At 44.7% G+C, this 12599-nt stretch overlaps 2 protein-coding genes across 4 annotated transcripts in view; one reads left to right on the top strand and one right to left on the bottom strand.

The window, feature by feature from the left end:
- Positions 1–12599, top strand: part of LOC147822325 (uncharacterized) — a 289748-nt gene that overhangs the window by 11429 nt on the left and 265720 nt on the right. The gene's annotated exons all lie outside the window — the stretch shown is intronic.
- Positions 373–12549, bottom strand: LOC101708169 (dehydrogenase/reductase SDR family member 4). 2 transcript variants are annotated; one of them, XM_021243878.2, is made up of 8 exons: positions 12327–12549; positions 10977–11154; positions 6492–6593; positions 3283–3362; positions 3142–3193; positions 2749–2883; positions 2282–2337; positions 373–762 (listed from the first exon to the last, which is right to left on the bottom strand). In XM_021243878.2, exons 1-8 carry the CDS (start codon positions 12455–12457, stop codon positions 648–650), a joined length of 849 nt encoding a protein of 282 aa, XP_021099537.1. In that variant the 5' UTR covers positions 12458–12549; the 3' UTR covers positions 373–647. The 2 variants fall into 2 exon arrangements, with proteins under 2 accessions (XP_021099537.1, XP_004864202.1); XM_004864145.4 differs by having other exon boundaries at positions 3292–3362; positions 12327–12546.

Below are 12599 nucleotides of genomic sequence, written 5' to 3'. Positions count from 1 at the left end.
GGACCAGTCCAGCTTGTCCTTGCTGACCCTGGAGGGAATTCCGAACCAAGGGCAACGCCGGAAGACCTGGGTGGATCAGAGGGAGTTCGTCCTTTCCTGCTTGCCCACCCACCCTCGGGGATCCCCGTGGTGTCCTTGGCACCTGTCCCTGGGGATGTGAGGCTGAGAGTAGCACCTGGGAGTTCCCGAGCCATCTCCTCCCAGCTGACAGCTCTGCAGACACCTCCATCCTTGAGCATCAAGCTCAGATCCTGGAGATAGGGAGGAGGGATGGGGGATCCAGAGGTGCAGCCTGCCCAGACTTCTACTGTCTGCTCAGTTGCCATACTTAAGCACCTCACACTGAGAAATGAACACACTGATTCAAAGCAAGGCGGTCATCTGCATTTTATTTGCACCTCATTTGCAAGCTGTTAATTTCCAGGCCTGCTCCTTCTACTTCAAGTTCTCCCCCATCTCCCTTCAGATTCCCTAGAGACCTAGGGAAAAAAATTTGTTGGTCTTTGCCAAGGTAGATGCAGGCTTCTCAGCAGGCTTGCACTGTGTTCTCAAGGGAAGTCTTTATCCAAGGCTACAGCAACAGTGAGAACCCTCATCAGACCGCTCTTTGAGACGGGAGAGCTGGGACCCTATCACAAGGGAGAACCTCAGAGGCGGGATGGAGTTCCTCCCCCTACCACCACTGTCTCCCCTGTGATGTAGCTGGCGTCTTCAGAGCACATAAAAGACACGATGCCTGCACACTCCTCTGGCTTGCCAAGCCTGGGAGACAGGGGAAACAAGGAAGGGAGGAAAAATCAAACAAGCAAGGCCCCATCACCTGGCCCAATGAAATTTGCTTAACCAAGAATTATTAGATGATTTTGCCGGAACAATCTAGGAGCTTTTTGCTTACCATGAGCATAAGTGGTTATAATTTAGTGTAAGCATAAATACTGTACTCTGCAAAACCATTACAATTATATTTAAATAATATAGAGACACTGCTTTGTAGAGAGCTCAGAACACCAAAATCTAGTTTTATTGATAAAATGGTGAGTGATTATTTCCTACTTCAAAAGAACTGGTTTCACATGTGTACACTCTATTCAAGTGTCAGGGAATCTGTGACAGTAAATGAAGTGTTTAAAATGATTTCTTTTGTACAGGTTCAGTACAGATAGCTTCTTTAGGAATTTGTTTTTGTTCTTTCAGGTTTTGTCCTTTCAGGACATTTGTTTTGTAAGAATGTGGTAATTCTCATTGTATTAGTGATTCTATACTATAGTTAGGAACACTTAAACCGACTGCTATAGAATGCTGTACAGGTGGATAGAGTGAGTGGTTCAAATCTAGAAGGCCTAGATTAGTGGTTCACCAATCTAGCTGTATGTTGCAGTCATTTGGAATTTGAGAGGCTTAACAAAAAGAAAAAAACCCCGAAAAAAAGATATGCAGGTTCTCCTCTGTAAAGAAGAATCCCCCAAGTAAAGAAGAATCTTTGCTCTGGGGTCCGAACAACTGCAGTTTGGAAAGCTCCCCAGGTGATTCTAATGTGTATCCAGCATTGTGATGCAGGGGGCTAGATCATTCATCGGTGCTCTAGATGACAATCCCCGGACTTATTAACGGGCTGTGTACTAGGGCTGCAGCTCATGCCTGACATCAGAATGGCTTTGGGAGGACTTGGTTCTGGGATGTTTGGGCCAGTAAAGAGGTAGGCATTGCTGGCAGTTGTCCTTGAGGGGTCAAGATGGAGAAGACAGACAAGAGGGCCCAGGAGCCAGAAGGTGGAGAGAGGCAGGTAACTTAAAGGAAAGAGAGCTCAGCAGAGGTGTCTGAACAATTCAGCCAGGCCACCAGGGAAAAGAATAATTTCCTTATGCAAAGGAATTTGGAGCTCAGTAAAGCTCTTCATTCCTCTTATTTGGATCGTAGGATCATCAACCAAGCTTTGGAAACATGATTGCTTATTAAAGGTGAGCTAACTAAAAAGCATGGTTTTGGTTTTGGTTTGATTCCTAGTTTCCACAGATGCCCGGAGGTAGAGGTAGACAGGAAGAGAAAGAGAGGGGTCAGGGCTCCTTTCAGCTTGGCTCTGCTGAAACCTTGATGCCTATGCTTTTTGTAATGGAAGCAGGCTCCTTGGCTGCCTCCGCAATGAAGGGTTTCTGAGCTTTAAGTCTGTAAGGCAGGGATGAGCATGGCCATGTTATCTGTGGACCCAAGACATAGCTGTGGGCTAAGTTAAGGACGAGACCTTTCCACTTTTATTCCTCCTAATCATCCCGTGACAGCTTACCTTCTAATACGCATGATTTCTTTTATGCTGTCCTCTCTTGCCTCGCCCATCCACAACTGCGGGAAGAAGGAATATCTTTATTTACCCAATAGGCGCAGCAAATGAGAAGAAAGATGGAAAGACTTCTCCTTTCACTCCCTGTTGCTTCTTGACTCCCAGCCCTCCCCAGTGCCCTCCTCTGTTTCATTCTTTTAGCCCCAGTAAATGATCCATGTGTCTTGCTGGGTCTCCTCAATTCTCACCCACTTTAGGAGATATGAAAGAGTGTGAGTAGAGTCTGAATTCCACAGTCTCTACCCTGCATGTCAGGAAAGGAATGTGTGTGCGTCTGGTCTGAGAAAGGCAGCTGGCATGGAGAGGGGATAGAAATGGGTGAAAGCTCAGGGTGCAGGTACTAGGCTTCCCAGTCCGAAAAGATGGATGCCCTTGAAAGGGTCCCAGGGGGCTGCAGGCTTTCCCTTCCTCACCATACTGCTGAAATTAGTCTTGATGAGTCCAGGTGCCAAACAGTTCACTCTAATGTTCTTCGGAGCCAGCTCTAAGGCCAAGTTCTTGGTAAGACCCAATAAGGCTGTTTTACTAACATTGTAAGGACCCAGGCCCTAGGGAAAGAAGAGAATGGGTTACTCTGTTGGTTACCAGGTCATTCTTGGTACTTATTTGACCTCAAGGGCAGTGGTCAATAGGTGTCTCCTTAAAGGAGGGTTGCAGTCAGAGTGCACGGAGGCAGGCATCTATTTGGTGGGAAGGGCCTTGGTGATGTGATTCTAAAACAGGACATATATTGCTTTGAGCAGTTGGAAGGGTGAAAGATGTGGACTGAAGAGTGGGCTAGAAGTGGCAGACAAAGGGGTTCTTACAAGATGTGGAGAGAAGGCTGCTATGGAAGACACAATCACCACTGAGCCACCTCTGAAAAAAAAGAGAGCTGGTCTTCTTTCCACTGGAGACCACTGCCCTCAGCCCCTGTGGGGCCCCGTCTCACCCAGGCCCTCTCTCACTCGCTGTACCCTCGTTTCTCCATCTCTGGCACCACTTCTTTTGTCATCAAGGCTGTGGCCTTCACATTAATGTCTAGAACCTGAAACAGAGAGAAGGGGAAACAGCTTAACAAGTGTTGGAAGGGCACAGTGACGAGGAGTCACTGTGTGCTCCTAGGATCTGTTTGTTAGAGCTGATGGAGACTTCAAGGATAGTTTACCCTGGCCCGACAAAGAAAGAAGCAAGGGTTCAGGGAGATGCACCTCTTGCCAGCTCATTCAGCTGCATGACGACGCATTAGGTTGAGGTGAGAAAGAATGGAGTCTGGCTCATCTCTCTCAACCAGCCAACTATGAGGAGAGCCAGAATGAGCCTAAATTCTCAGGGTAACTTTTGACTTGAGCTAGGTTTTCTTGTGTTTCTTCCAAGTAGGGAGAGCTTGGAATTGGATCTAGAGTGGGCTGTGCCCCTCAGGGAAGATGTGCCCTGACTTGTGCACCTGAGGTGGTTCAGGTATTTCTTTGGCTTCTGAGCTTAGAGAGTGGATGCTCTTGGGCCTCCAGGATGGATGATTTAGTTGGAGATTTATCAGAAAGTGAGATCACGAGGAACTTCTTTCTGGGGAAGCTGAGGCATAAGCCAAAACCAAAAGCTCCATATTCCCAAATTTAAAACAATTGTATGACCTTATTTGCACTCTTCTAATGTAAATGATATTGGGATATTCCCCTCCCAGCCCCCATGCAAACTTATTCTGAAAAACTTCAATCTTGCAAAAAAAAAAGTTGTAATAGAACCTAGATTCATTCATTATTCACTTTTTGCTTCATTTGCTGTATGTGTCCATACAGTTTTTTAAAAAACTGAACCATTGAAATGAAGTTGCAGACATGACAATGCTGTATCTCTAAATACCTTAGAGTACATGTCCAAAAACTAAAAACATTCTCTTGCACATGCATAATTTATTATCACACACAAGAAATTTAACAATGGTAACATTTTTTTTCCTATTGTCTGTCTTTTATTTTGCACTTTCTTTATAGTTTGGATTTCTCATATAAGAAAAACCATGTGATATTTAAGCTTGTGTGTCTGATTTACTTCACTTAACATTATGAATCCATTTTCCTAGAAATGACTCAAGGTTATCCTTCTTTATGGCATAGTAGTACTCCCATTGTGTATAAACATCACATTTTCTTTATCCATTTATTTGTTGATGGACATATAGGATACTTCCTAGAATTAGCTATTATGAGTTGTGCTGCTGTAAACATGGGTATGCATGTATCTCTATAATATGATGTCTTTAATTCTTTCAGGAAGACACCTAGAAGAGGAATAGCTGGGTCAAATAGAATTTCTATTTTTAATTTTTTTTTGGTACTGGGGATCGAACTCGGGACCTTGAGCTTGCAAGGCAAGCAACAGAACCACTGAGCTAAATCCCTGGCCCTACTTTTAGTTTTTTGAAGAATTTCCATACTGATATCCTTAGCGGTCGTACCAATTTACACTCCCACCAACAGTGAAGAAGGGTCTCCCCCTACCCTGAAGCCTCTCTAGAACTTGTTATTATTTCCCGTCTTAAAAATAGCCATTCTTTCTGGAATGCTGTGGAATTTCAGTGTTGTTTTAATTTGCATTTCTTGAATGGTCAGTGATGTTGAACATTTTTCATGTACTTTTTGGCTGTTTATACTTTATCTGAGAAGTGTCTATTCATTTCAGATGCCTAGTTTTTGACTGGGTCTTTACATTTGTGGGGTCTAATTTTTTTGAGTTCTTTATATATTCTAGATATTAGTCCTTTGTTGAGGAGTAGTTGGCAAATTTTTTTCCTACTCTGTAGGTTATCTCTTCACTCCAGTGGTGGTTTCCTTTGCTGTACAGAAGTTTTTTTAACTTGATATGATCCCATTTGTTGATTCTTGGTATTATTTCTTGTGCTAACAGGGTTCTGTTAAGAGTCTTTGCCTAGCCCTATGTCTTCAAGAGTTTTACCTTGATAATAGTAATTTTATCTACTCTGCTGTCTACAGTAAGCTTTCCCAAATTGTACCTAAAATTCACATCTTAAAAAGTTTCAAGCTGGGCTTGGTGGTATGCACCCATAATCTCAGCACTCAGAAGGCTGAGGCAGGAAGATCATTGTGAGTTTGAGGCCAGCCTGTACTACATAGTGAGACCCTGTCTCAAAAAACAAACAAAAAATTGCAGAGTACAACTGAGGATCAGTCATTGCATTTAGGTTTGATATACTATCATATTAAAGAAATATAAACTAAAAAGAAAAATTACTTAGTCAAAAACCTATTTTCATGTACTGTCTAGACTGTTCACAAAAGATGTTTCTTCACTTTAAAGTATCAAAATCAGAGCTGTTTCACTGAAGAACATTTCAGCACTTTGCTCCTTATATGTGTGAAACACTGATAAATAAATTGTAATATTTTGTTAAACGTTAGTGTTCAGAAATTATTGACATTAGTGCAATCATTAGTGGGAGATCATAAGAAATTTAGTATTTCCAAATCTCATGGGAATATTAACCTTAGTAAATAAAGGCAAATATTTTAATTAAAGCTTTATAACTAGAGGATGTAGGTGAGTGAAATATATTATGAGTATGATGTAAGCATACACAATCACATGAAATCCAAAATTCCTGTATTTGAATTTAGACATCTGGCTCTTAGGTTTTCACAGTACCGCCGTTAAGAAGAAAAGAGGACAGGTCTTTTTCAAAGGCTGTGTGATATAAAGCAGCAGCTTTGGTCACGCCACCAGAATTGGTATTTCACCTCACTGGCAGCTATTAATGCTTCCCGGCTAATGAAAGAGCATTTCTTTTTGGCAGCTAAAAAGAGGATGGGTGGGTGTGTAGGTTTAAGTGTATTAGTTGTTGGCCTATTAGCTGCCACATCTCTGCTGGAAATAAACCAGGAAGCAGAGCGTGGGTAAGCACACTGCGGGAGAGAGCTGGAAAGAGAAGCAGAAGGTGGCTGGCAGAGAACAAATGGAAGGCAAAACTGGGGAGAAGCAGAGATGAAAGAGAAGAGCAGGACAGAGGAAGCCCCCCCTCACTTGCACTTTACCAAGTGCAGGCCAGGTAGGTGCCACACCACATTTACATGGCACTTGATGGAGACATTGTAAAAGCAGACTGAGTTTGCACTGAATGTTTTCTGAGGCCTGTCCATCTGCAGCTTTAATCCTCCCTCACCTTGTCCCATACGTCCTCAGTGACATCCATCAGGTTTCCAAAGAAGGGATTGACGGCAGCATTGGAGACCAGGATATCAATACCTCCATGAAGTTTCACAGCCTAGAGAGAGGACAAGGTCTAGGTTAGGGCTACAGGTAAGTAAGGGAGATTCATTTATCAATGTTCATAAGAAATATCTTGTTTTTTTTTTTTTTTTTTGGTAACGGGGATCAAACTCGGGTCCTTGTGCTTGCGCAGCAGGCGGCGAAACCACTGAGCTAAATCCCCGGCCCCAAGAAATATCTTCTTAAGAACAGTTGTTGGGGCCGGGGATTTAGCTCAGTGGTGCTGCTGCCTGCCTCTAAAGCACAAGGACCCGACTTCGATCCCCGGTACCCCCCACCCCCGCATCTGTAAGAACAGTTGACAAAATTAAATCTCCTTTTCTTAGAAACATTTTCTCTAAAGCTACTCTAATCTCTGCTGCTAACCATTTAAGGTTGTCTTATTTCTTTGGCAGTCTTTCTAGCCTGCCCTTCCTTCTAAGGGTGTCTCTGACCTTTTGCTCTTTTCTTTACATCTTCTCTCAGGGGAGCTCCTTCATTATCATGCCTTCAACTCTTGCCGCAAAATCTATTTCTAGATCCCCCTCTTCTTTTCACACAGAGTTACAGTCCTAATTCCCCAAGTGCTTGCTGTCTGGTCTCCTTGAATGAGTTACCATGATCTCAGAGTCAACCTTCCACATTTACCTGAATGGAGGAACCGGTTTAAACAGGCTTATGAAAGGTCACCAGTGGGAGGGGCCTTGTCATCTAGCCCAATGTCCTGTTGGTGGAGGTGATGAACATGTAGTCCACTGAAGTTAATTTAAGATCATATGACTCAGTAATGATGCACTAGGGTCAGCTACAAATAGGAAGCCTGCTCATTTGGTGTCTGAGAGATGTAAGAGGATTTGCTCAGGGCACAAAGCTAGTGGTGGCAGAACTAAGATGAAGTGTTCTGGTGTATTTTGTGGTACAGAGCTAGTTCCCAGGAGCCCTTTGAAAGTAAGGTGGATCACTGAAACTGGCTGCCAGGAGCGCCACGATGGTGAAGACATTTGCCTGGGTTTAAAACACTTCCACAGTCAGCTTTGATGCCATTTTCTCTCTCTTCTTTTTGGCCCAGAGGCACAGAAGATTCAAGGCAGAAACTGACGTTTAAATTGAGAAAGTCAAGAAAGAAGATATCCCACCTCCTTAATAAGTTGTAAGCAGGAGGCAAAGGCATGTGCTAGAGTAGTCACTGGCCAAGGACAACCTTCTAACAAAGGTTTTCAATACTGCCACTCCGAAGCCAGACTTTGTGTTTGCCCCAAACCGGCAGTTTTGATGCTTTGGGGAAGTAACACTAAATGGGCCCTTGATCAACTTTGTGGCTCAGCTTTGGCACAGGAAGGGTGTTATTAACAATGCACACCATCTGCTAGCTTCTCCTTTTAACTAATTATTCCTGCTAACGAGGTGCTAAGCTCAGTTGTTTCTACACTGCTAAAGGAATGCCTGGGCTGTCAATATGTAAATGTAACAAAATTTAAAGTCACACAATCTTTTAAAACTAGAACCAATACTTTCTCGTGCCCTCTAAATTTTGGCATTGCGGCACAAAGCCCTATTGTAGTTACTTGCCTTGGCTCTGTCAAAGTCTCACAGACTTGTGACTGGGAAAGTGTAGATTAAGTTGGAGGTGATGCATATGTATTGGGGTGGGGACAGAAGAGTGGTTTGTACCAGAATCACCTGGAGACCTAGGGGAGAAGGCTGTTTTTTCCATTTGAAATTAAAAAAAATTTCTATTAGTACCCGTTTACAGTACATGATTACATTCATCATGGGGAATTGGTATATTTACATAATACATCTTAAATCTTTTTATGTCTCCTTCTCTTCCCCTCCCTCTCCCTTCCTCTCCCTTCCCTGCATCTCTTGGTCCCTGAGAAGGCTGATTTTGATTGAACAGAGACAGAACCATAAAGATGAAAGAGAAAGGCACCTATGACCTTTCTCTAAAGATCTTGCTCTGAATTGCATGATCACTACACTAACGTGGGTAGGAGTTGTCTGTGTCCTGACATCTATTTACCTATTTCTTTCTTTCTTTCTTTTTTTTAGAAACAGTATAATCAAGTGGAGAAGCTGCTAATTTGGTTTCCATCCACTGCTTTGAGAATCATGGTGCAAATTAGGATGCCAAAAGTAGCAGCCATTCTCAGGCTAGCAGCTTTTCTCATTGCAGGGTAATAGCTGGCAATAGGCAGAACACATCTCAAATCACCACCTATCCTATCATTTCCTACCCTGATGTTGGTCATACAGACCCTTGAAAATTGTTTTTGACTCACTTCTTCTGTTTCTAATTTCTAGACATATTCTTGGAATCATCTTGTTTGGTTCTACTAAATGTCTCTTGGGAAGTCTATTTTGATCCCACTGCCACTGCATAAAACAATGGGTTCTTCACTAATGTCCTTGGTCCAGGCTCTTCTCTATTTCTTCTTCCTACCACTGCCAGACTATCATTCCTTAATAACTGTTTCAACTCGTTTAAAGCCTCAAATTCCTTCTTATTTCTTTCTTTTCTTTTTTCTTTTTTTTTTGGTACCGGGGATCGAACTCAGGTCCTTGCGCTTGCGCAGCAGGAGGAGAAACCATTGAGCTAAATCCCGGCCCCAAATTCCTTCTTATTTCTGAGGCTAAGGAGGCTGCTATCCCTGTTCTTCTCATGCAGTCTATTTCCCACACTACTCCTGGGCCTGTGCATTCTGCTTTGGTCTTACAGACTTCCCTTCTCTTCTTTAGTCCCTCCGTGGCTGTTTGCTCATTTTGTAGGATCATCTGGAACCCCATCCTTACTCTGTCTTTCCACTTCCACTCTTTTCTACTCATTCCTCAAGGTCTAGTTGAAGCCCCACTTCTGAGCTAGAGCTGCAGGACCCACCAGGTTGATCTGGTTGGGCAGGGGGCAGAGGATGTTTTCCCAGTAGAATTTTTTTTTTTCAGTATTGGGGATTAAACCTAGGGCCTTTACACTGGGCCACATCCATAGTCCTTTCTTTACTTTTTAATTTTGAGACAGGGCCTCACTAAGTTACTAAGTTGGTCAAGGTGAGCTTGCATTTGGCATCTTCCTGCTTCAGCCTCCCAGAGGCATGCACCACAAAACCCAGCTAAGATTTTGACATTAAATTACATGAGGCCGTGGATTCAATCCCCTGCACTGAAAAAAAAAAATTGCCACATACATTTCAAATGGCTAGTAACTGATTGGCCCAGGTTCCTAAACATTTCCTTTCACCCTCAAGATCAAGGTTATAATCTCAGGCTCTGTCCAGCAACCTATGCCAGGCAAGATGACCTTCTTGGACTCACATTTGATCTTCTGCAATGCACATTTGAGGATCTGCCAAACATTCCTTAAAAATAGAATTACCTTATTCTGCCCACCATACTACTGTTGACCATAATTTAAGAGCCTCTTCCTCTAAGACTACCTAAATTATTTCCACCAACTGTCCAACCTGTTATCACAATCCTATACTTTTCCTTTGTGCAAGGTTCTCCTCTTCACTCCAGAAAATAAAGTACACACCATGACCCTTCAGGGAAGAGGAGAATAGGTGGTTTACATTTTCTTGTGTAGCTGGAAGGCTGCTGTCAGGTACCACTGTGACACTGGCTTAGACATGTTGAGACTAAAATCCATATGGGCGCCTAAGGGCTGGCCCTGTGCTAATGGAGAAGTGCCCAGTTGTTTATAGGCTGCCAAAAAAGGAAGGAAGCTTGGTAGGCCTGGGTTGAATCACAGTTCTTTCCATATTGGCTGTGGGACACTGGTATATGTGCTGCCGAAGCGAGCACTGGCTGTGGGACACTGGGAAGTGGTCCCAGTTATCTGAACCAGTCTGTGTAAACAGGAAGAATAGTCCTTTCCTTGCTTGGGTTGTTGTCAGGTTTAGAGAAAACCCGTGTAGGGTTCTGAACAGAGTAAAGAGCACACAGTAAATAGGTGGCTGAAATGTGATGGGCTGCCTCCAGTAAGCTCCCAGGGATTCTAAACTAAAGATCTGGGGATCATTTACTAGCTCATGGCTGGGCTAGTAATCACATCTATTTTGTGATTGTATTTACCCTTCTCATCTGCCCAATGACATGGAAAACTAAAAGCGAACCAGGACCAGCTGTTTTTGGTGGGTGCCCAAGGGATAATGTGGGGTTGGAGCATTGGAGTGGTTTTTGATTCTTTGACAGGGATGGATGGTTTTTAGGCTTTAAGATATGGCATAACAGAAAGGCATACAATTAAACACTGTTGGTGGCTTGATGTGAGTACATGAATGCACTGCTATGTTTTAGTTAATAACGCTTGGTTGGATTTCACCAACACTGTCCAGGAAAGCAGAGATACAGGCTCAGGCTGGATCCCTTCTGCCACCTCTTGGCTCCGTGCCCTGCTGCTCACCGTGGCCACCAGCTGCTTCCGGTCCTCGGCTTTCCCCACGTGGCACACGGTGCCTGTCACGCTGAGCCCTTCCCCCTTCAACGTGGCCACTGCGCGGTCCACGTTCTCCTGGTTCCGGCTGCTGACGACCACATGGGCCCCGTCCTGGGCCAGACGCCGGGAGATGGCAAAGCCGATCCTGCAGGAGGAGAAAGACCAAGACCGTCTAGAATTATCCAGGGGAAGAGGCTGAGAGCATGAGCTCCTGAGTCAGAATACCTGGGATTAGATTTTAGCTCTCCCTCTGTATGATCTCCATGTGTCTCTACCAGGTTACCACACAGGCAGTCATGCTTACCTCATTTATTAGGATCTTGTCCCTCCGCCTCCATTCCCAGGAATTGACATCACCTTCCACGGGCCCTAATCCTGGTGATAGGCCCTATACCCAGTGGAGTTGGAGGAGAGAGAAGTGTGATGGCTATGCAGTAGCAGCCACATTTGTTGTTTTAAGCTCTCACTAGAAAGAACTCCTTGAACTCACCCAAACATCTCCTTTGCTAGAGTACATCATCTCCAAAATTGTATCCTTAGATATGTTTTGGGGGTGCATGGGAAAGGATGGGTAATAATTTAAATATTTCCCTGGGAGTAAGGACTACATATTTTACATTTGCCGGTCATTAGAACTTCTCATACAGGGCCGGGGATTTGGCTCAGTGGTTTCGCCTCCTGCTGCACAAGCGTAAGGACCCGAGTTCGATCCCAGGTACAAAAAAAAAAAAAAAAAAAAAAAATTTCTCATCTGTATTTCAGATTTGTGAGGAGCTAGCATCTAGCAAAGTCCTTTAGGAATGAGAAATAGGACAAATAAAGGCTGTGGGTAACACACAGGCTGGGCAGAGTAGGCCAAAGTGTACTGACCTAGACAGAAATCAGTTCACAATGGTCTTGTGTCCTATCTAGGTTAGGGGTGATGTTGCTCTAGGAGACCGGTCAGGAGCCCAAAGCGGGTGTCTGGAACACTATAGTGGATGGATGGAGACAGTGAAATTGTTTTGAAATCCGGAGTTTTGGATTTCTGGTCTTCCCAGACTCTAGGTGGCGTTGTTGATTGGGGCAGCCCAGAGCACGGGGAGCCTGGATCTATGGGACAGCACCGAGCTGGCACCCTTGGGCAAGGCAGCAGGGACAGCAGGGCTGGCAGGGAGGGGCCGGAGTCTGGGGATTCGGAGGAACTTCAGGTCGGCCACGTAGTTCTTTTTTCTTCTGGGACAGGGCTTGGCGGCCTATGAGGCCTGAGGTCACAGCCTCAGGAGACAAAAAAAAAGAGGTCACTATCTGTCTCCAGACACCAGCCCAGGCACTCACCCGTCGGTGGAGGCCGTAACGAGGGCCACCTTATTCGCGAGCGGTTTCTGGCGGGTCATTCCGGAACTAGCCATCCTCGCCGATTTCCACGCCTGAGCACAGCCGCCTATCCGCAGTACCGCCTTATGCATGGCTCAGGCGCCAGGGTGAAAGCTCCGTAGGGTAGGGAGGCAGGACGAGGGGCGGGCTGACTCGGGAGTCGGCTGTGGCCGCCCGCGTCCCCTGCCGGCGAGAATGAGCTCCTGGTCCAAGTTTCCTTAGGGTTTCCCTCCC

This window comes from Heterocephalus glaber, unplaced genomic scaffold (assembly GCF_053883595.1).
Source record: "Heterocephalus glaber isolate CG9 unplaced genomic scaffold, H.glaber_assembly_v1.0 deba00001662, whole genome shotgun sequence".
Classification (NCBI taxonomy): Eukaryota; Metazoa; Chordata; class Mammalia; order Rodentia; family Bathyergidae; genus Heterocephalus; species Heterocephalus glaber.
Note: the sequence above shows the minus strand (reverse complement) of the source record. Positions and strands in the feature narration are given on the sequence as shown.

Excerpts from the sequence above, each read along its gene's own strand:
- LOC101708169 (XM_021243878.2), bottom strand. The coding sequence starts at position 12,457 with ATGCATAAGGCGGTACTGCGGATAGGCGGCTGTGCTCAGGCGTGGAAA. Across the intron at positions 2,884-3,141 it reads CAGCCTTCTCTCCACATCTT|GGCCTGGGTCCTTACAATGT; the intron begins GTAAGAACCCCT and ends TTCTTTCCCTAG. Across the intron at positions 2,338-2,748 it reads AGACTAATTTCAGCAGTATG|TTGTGGATGGGCGAGGCAAG; the intron begins GTGAGGAAGGGA and ends TTCTTCCCGCAG.